Here is a 7,142-nt window from a genome sequence, read left to right as displayed (position 1 = left end):
TCGATCCAGGATGAAGTGAAGTAATGTGCCGCAATATTGAAATAATTCGGATATCTGAAACAAGCTTGAATGGAATACCCTGATTGCTATTTGTAATGTGCGCTTTTAGCCACGACTTAAACTGTTCCCAGGGCAGTTTTGGGGGAATGGAGATATTAGTCAGAGCTGCGTAATGGGTTAATATGCCCGTGGATATTGGCTACGTTTTGTCTTCACTCTTTTAACGACAACGCAGATAACAAGTAAATAATCAATAAATAAAAACCATGCACCATCTAAATCTCTGGAGATATGGCATGCATTCTCCTCTATAGCCGAGTTGCGCCGTCTTCATATAGGCATACCAGGACATGCGTCTGCATATTTTCCCTATCTCTATCACTATCATATATATGCTACTGTCTCTTATTTTCTTCTGATGCTATCATGCAAAAACCAAGTGATCCAACGCAGAACTGCCTGCGCCTCAAGAGCGATGGAGGCAAAAAACTTCAGCAAAAATCTCCTTACTGCACTTTGTCATTGGACGCGAGAGCGACAAGGGAAATATCTCTCCATGAAGCGAACCAAAGCAACGCCTCGGTTAATCACAACACAGTTCGGAATTTTACATCAGACCGTCCTACCACTAACAACATGGGCAGTGGGAAGTTCGGGAATAAGAAGTTGCCAAATGCCATCATTGTCGGTGTTAAAAAGGGCGGCACAAGAGCTGTCTTGGAGTTTATCAGAATCCATCCGGACGTACGGGCGGTCGGCACAGAAACGCATTTTTTCGACAGGAACTATGACCGTGGACTAGACTGGTACAGGTAAGACAATATCTAATTTTACACCTGTACAGGTGTCGACCTAGGGGGCTCATTAACGGAAGTCAACCGTCATGCCAACGACTGTGTTTGCGTAGCTCTTGCTGTTTAATCCTGCTTTTTGTAAAAAGGTACATTTTGTAAAAAGCCTTGTGGAAGGCTCCATACCAAAACGTGTTCCTCTCGCTGTCATTTATTGTCATTCCCCTGAAACCCATTAACCGAATTATTTTCCCTCGCATGTCTCCCTCCTCTATCTTATCGTTCACGTCCCTTTTCTCGCTTAGTTTCTTGCCATTGTAAATCATTGTAGCCTACTAATTTGTCTGTTGAACGAGACAATGCAATCGTCAGCGGAGAGGAGCGTTGAATCATTGAATTGCATGACTAGTGTGTAGCCTGGAGAATATAGCTTCCTCTGACCTGTCCATCTGTTCAATGGCAATGTCAGAGAAACAAGTTCAAACAACAGTTCCATGTCATGTTGACAGTCCTGTTGACAGTGGTCAGTGGAGGATGACAGTAATTGGAAGATATTTTGTGCCACATCAACTCATCCATCTTGTCATCCATCAAAAAAACAACCTTGAGCGTCAGTGGCTATTACTTTCCAAATAAAGATGCTTTCTTCGTCAGAATGTGTCTTCAGAAGATTGATCCATGATGTGTCTATTTGTCAACAGTAGGCTAGAAGCTGCTGATTCATTGCAACTGTATTTTTAGCCATTGTCTGCAACTGTTTTCTTCTTATCAATGAATAGGATACCATTTCATTCAATTCAATCAGACAGAGCAATGCATTTTGGGGGAGTTTTAGAACTTGAAGTGACCAAAAATCAATTGGTGTACCTGACAGAAAACAACCAAAAGTTTCGGTGACCTACTGGTTTGACCCAGTGAGTCCATTTTCCTCTGTCCAATCTACATTACATCTCACAGGTGATTTAGTACTGCTGAACCTGGGACTGAGCTAGTTACAGTATATGAGAATGACAGAGAGAGAGAGAGAGAGATCTTCCCCACACAAGTCTCTTGTGGCAACTACCTTCTGTGACATTGGTAAAGTGTCCTTATTGTTTTTATGTTTCACTAGAAACAGGCCCATAGCCAGACTGGACCTCCCTTGATGTCTATGGCCATAATGTACTGATACTCTTTGCATACTAAATTAGTATACAATTACTAAATATACTGTAGGTATACTGTAGGTATAGAATCAACAATACATTTCACTGCACCTATCCAATGGATGTGACAATAATATATATATATATATAAATAAGAAGTGTCCCTTTTTCAGAACCATGTGTTGAGCACACAATCCCTCCATCAGTGCTCAGACTGTCCACAATAGGCTGAGAGAGGCTGGACTGAGGGCTTGTAGGCCTGTTGTAAGGCAGGTCCTCACCAGACATCACCGGCAACAACGTTGCCTGTGGGCACAAACTCACCGTTGCTGAACCACTCAGGACTGGCAAAAAGTGCTCTTCACTGACAAGCCACGGTTTTATCTCACCAGGGGTGGCGGTCGGATTCGCGTTTATCATCGAAGGAATGAGCGTTACACCGAGGCCTGTACTCTGGAGTGAGATCGATTTGGAGGTGGACGGTCCGTCATGGTCTGGGGCGGTGTGTCACAGCATCATCAGACTGAGCTTGTTGTCATTGCAGGCAATCGCAATGCTGTGCATTACAGGGAAGACATCCTCCTCCCTCATGTGGTACCCTTCCTGCAGGCTCATCCTGACATGACCCTCCAGCATGACAATGCCACCAGCCATACTGCTTGTTCTGTGCGGAATGTCAGTGCTCTGCCATGGCCAGCGAAGAGCCCGGATGTTTCTTTTTTTGCTGAGTTTACACACACACACACACACACACACACACACACACACACACACACACACACACACACACACACACACACACACACACACACACACACACACACACACACACACACACACACACACACACACACACACTACCGTTCAAAGGTTTGGGGTCACTTAGAAATGTCTTTGTTTTTTAATTAAAAGCAAATTTTTTGTCCATTAAAATAACATCAAATTGATCATAAATACAGTGTAGACATTGTTAATTTTGTAAATGGCTATTGGAGCTGGAAATTGATGATTTTTAATGGAATATCTACATAGGCATACAGAGGCCCATTATCAGCAAACATTACTCCTGTGTTCCAATGGCACGTTGTGTTAGCTAATCCAAGTTTATAATTTTAAGGCTAATTGATCATAATAAAATCCTTTTGAAATGATGTTAGCACAGCTGAAAACTGTTGTTCTGCTTAAAGAAGCAATAAAACTGGCCTTCTTTAGACTAGTTGAGTATCTGGAGCATCAGCATTTCTGGGTTCGATTACAGGCTCAAAATGGCCAGAAACAAAAAACTTTCTTCTGAAACTCATCAGTATATTCTTGTTCTGAGAAATTAAGGCTATTCCATGCAATGAATTGCCAAGAAACCGAAGGCCTGGCGAAACACTGTGTACTACTCCCTTCACAGAACAGCGCATACTGGCTCTAACCAGAATAGAAATAGGAGTGGGAGGCCCCGGTGCACAACTGAGGAAGAGGACTAATACTACATTAGAGTGTCTAGTTTGAGAAACAGACACCTTACAAGTGCTCAACTGGCAGCTTCATTAAATAATAACTGCAAAACATCAGTCTCAACATCAACAGTGAAGGGGCGACTCCAGGATGCTGGCCTTCTAGGCAAATTTATGAAAACAAAAACAGAAATACCTTATTTACATAAGTATTAAGACCATTTGTTATGAGACTCGAAATTGAGCTCAGGTGCATCATTTTCTTATTGATCATCCTTGAGATGTTTCTACAACTTGATTGGAGTCCACCTGTAGTAAATTCAATTGATTGAACATGATTTGGAAAGGCACACACCTGTCTATATAAGCAGCAACAGTTGACAGTAACATGTCAGAGCAAAAACCAAGCCTTGAGTTCTAAGGAATTATCCGTAGAGCCTTGAGACATGATTGTGTCGAGGCACAGATCTGGGGAATGAAACCAAAACATTTCTGCAGCATTGATGGTCCCCAAGAACACAGTGGCCTCCATAATTCTTAAATGGAAGAAGTTTGGAACCACCAAGACTCTTCCTAGAGCTGGCCTCCCAGTCCTTCTGTAGCTCAGTTGGTAGAGCATGGCGCTTGTATCGCCAGGGTAGTGGGTTCGATCCCCGGGACCACCCATACGTAGAATGTATGCACACATGACTGTAAGTCGCTTTGGATAAAAGCGTCTGCTAAATGGCATATATTATTATTATTATATTATTATTATTATTAAACTGAGCAATCTGGGGAGAAGGGCCTTGGTTAGGGAAATGACCAAGAACCTGATGGTCACTGACAGAGCTCCAGAGTTTCTCTGTGGAGATGTGAGAACCTTCCAGAAGGACAACCATTTCTGCAGCACTCCACCAATCAGGCCAGACAGAAGCCACTCCACAGTAAAAGACACATGACAGCTTGCTTGGAGTTTGCCAAAAGGCACCTAAAGAACTCTCAGACCATGAGAAACAAGATTCTCTGGTCTGATAAAACCAGGCTTGAACTCTTTGACCTGAATGCCAAGTGTCACGTCTGGAGGAAACCTGGCACCATCCGTACGGTGTAGCATGGTGGTAGCAGCATCATGCTGTGGGGATGTTTTTCAGCAGCGAAGACTAGTCAGGATTGAGGGGGAAGATGAACGGAGCAAAGTACAGAGAGATCCTTGATGAAAACATGCTCCGGAGCACTCAGGACCTCAGACTGGGGCGAAGGTTCAACTTCCAACAGGATAACGACCCTAAGCACACAGCCAAGACAACGCAGGAGTGGCTTCGGGACAAGTCTATGAATGTCGTCGAGTTGCCTAGCTATAGCCCGAATGTGAACCCAATCGAACATCTCTGGAGGGACCTGAAAGTAGCTGTGCAGTGACACTCTCCATTCAACCAGACAGAGCTTGAGAGGATCTGCAGAGAAGAATGTGAGAAACTACCCAAATACAGGTATGCCAAGCTTGTAGCGTGATACCGAAGACGACTCATGGCTGTAATTGCTCCCAAATGTGCTTCAACAAAACGCTGGGTAAAGGTTCTGAATACTTATGTAAATTTGATATTGATATTTCAGTTTGTTTATTATTTTTTAGAAATTAGTAACAATTTCCAAAAAATTGATTTTGCTTTGTCATTACGGGGTATTGTGTGTAGATTGATGAGAAAAAAAAATATTTACCATTTTAGTATAAGGCTGTAACGTAATAATATGTGGAAAAAGTCAAGGGGTCTGACTACTTTCCGAATGCACTGTATATACAGTATATATATATTTTTAATGACATTGCTGACCCATTCTTCTTAATCATGAATTAATTGTATGTCTCTTCCTCCTTATTCAGATGCCTGATGCCACGGACTATGGAGAGCCAGATCACCATGGAGAAGACTCCCAGCTACTTTGTAACAAGGGAGACACCTCGCCGGATCTCCGCCATGTCCCGGGACACCAAGCTGATTGTGGTGGTGCGCGACCCTGTCACCCGGGTCATCTCTGACTACACGCAGACCCTGTCCAAGACACCTGACCTTCCCAGCTTCCAGGATCTGGCCTTCCAGAACCAGAGTTTAGGATTGGTTGACACGTCTTGGAATGCCATCCGCATCGGCATGTACGCTCTGCACCTGGAAAACTGGCTCCGCTACTTCCCCCTGTCCCAGATCCACTTCGTCAACGGGGAGCGGCTCATCACGGACCCGGCTGGAGAACTGGCGCGGGTTCAGGACTTCCTGGGTCTGAAACGCATAGTCACTGACAAACATTTCTACTTCAACAGGACCAAAGGATTCCCCTGCCTGAAGAAACCAGAGAGCAGCAGCTCACCCCGCTGCCTGGGCAAGTCTAAAGGTAGAACCCACATTCAGATAGATCACGACACTATCGAGCAGCTACGGGACTTCTACAGGCCGTACAATGTCAAGTTTTACGAAATGGTGGGTCAAGATTTTAGATGGGAATAGAGATTTGTGGGGAGGTCCGCAGTTTACAAGTGGCACAAGGAGAGACAAGATGTCATCCATGAATGTACGCACAGTTTAAATGTTTTTTTTGGTGTGGTTCTATGGACCTCCTGTTTGGCTGTTGGTAATAGTGTGGCTCTAGCTAAAGTCGTGGGTCCAAGTCTCGAAGGGATCACATACACATATTTTAAAAATATGTACAGTGCATTCGGAAAGTATTCAGACCCCTTCCAACAGGACAACGACCCTAAGTACTGAGTAAAGGATCTGAATACTAATGTAAATGTGATATTTCAATTTAAATGTTTTTATAAATTGGCAAAATTGGCAAAAAATGTAGGTTTTTGTTTTGTCATTATGGGATACAGTGTGTAGATTGACGAGGGGGAAAATCCATTTTAGAATAAGGCTGTAACGTAACAAAATGTGGATAAAGTGAAGGGGTCTAAATACTTTGAATGTACTGTACTTACTGTCCTGTTAGTCGCTTTAGATAAGTGTCCGCTAAAGTTTTGAAAATCTCTTGGCCTTTTCCTGCTGACTAGCTTTCCTCTGTTGCTGACTAAATATATAAAATAAGCCAATGTCATGGGATAGATGTAACTCCCCTAACTAATCTCAACTGAGATGTGAGCATCATCTTCAGAGAGGGATATTATTGTAAAAGATAAATGGCACTCTGGGCTTGAACTAAAACTGAAGTGGGAGCTGGGAAGCCTCTATCGATTCATGTACTGTACACTGAAAAACATTCTTGCTGTTTTGACAGTATTATACAATAAAACTAACAGTAAAATACCATATTAATTATTTACAGTAAACATTTCAGAACTGCCATTCATTGATTTGCTGTAATATGCAAACACATTACCTAGCAGCCAACCTGCTTGCACCAAGCCCATGCAATTATGGTAAAATACTGTAAAATACAAACTCCATCTCCCCTCAATTAATTTAAACAATTCAACTATTCATTAATTGATTCATTGTGATTACCGTAAAACATATTACAGTAATGCACTGTACTGTTGTTTTACAGTAACTTACAGGCAGCCAGTTGTCTGTAAGTTACCATAAAACAATGGTAAAAGATTACAGTAACAGTATTGGATACTGTGACATACAGCATAGTTACATACTGTAAGTAAGTAACCTGTAAGTTACCGTAAAAACAACAGGAAAGATTTTACAGTGTACAGCAATGCTCACAATGTGACTGCAATAGCACAAAAACATCCTATTTCCCAATCATTTGTTTCTGATTTTAGCTGTGGACTA

At 42.5% G+C, this 7,142-nt stretch overlaps 1 protein-coding gene across 1 annotated transcript; it reads left to right on the top strand.

Moving 5' to 3' along the window:
* The first annotated feature begins 249 nt into the window (after positions 1–249).
* LOC124047615 (heparan sulfate glucosamine 3-O-sulfotransferase 2-like) lies at positions 250–6,147 on the top strand. The gene is made up of 2 exons (XM_046367937.1): positions 250–812; positions 5,246–6,147. The coding sequence occupies exons 1-2, from the start codon at positions 292–294 to the stop codon at positions 5,862–5,864; spliced, it is 1,140 nt and encodes a 379-aa protein (XP_046223893.1). The 5' UTR covers positions 250–291; the 3' UTR covers positions 5,865–6,147.
* The last annotated feature ends 995 nt before the right edge of the window (positions 6,148–7,142 follow it).

The sequence above is a fragment of the Oncorhynchus gorbuscha genome, linkage group LG11 (assembly GCF_021184085.1).
Source record: "Oncorhynchus gorbuscha isolate QuinsamMale2020 ecotype Even-year linkage group LG11, OgorEven_v1.0, whole genome shotgun sequence".
Classification (NCBI taxonomy): Eukaryota; Metazoa; Chordata; class Actinopteri; order Salmoniformes; family Salmonidae; genus Oncorhynchus; species Oncorhynchus gorbuscha.
Note: the sequence above shows the minus strand (reverse complement) of the source record. Positions and strands in the feature narration are given on the sequence as shown.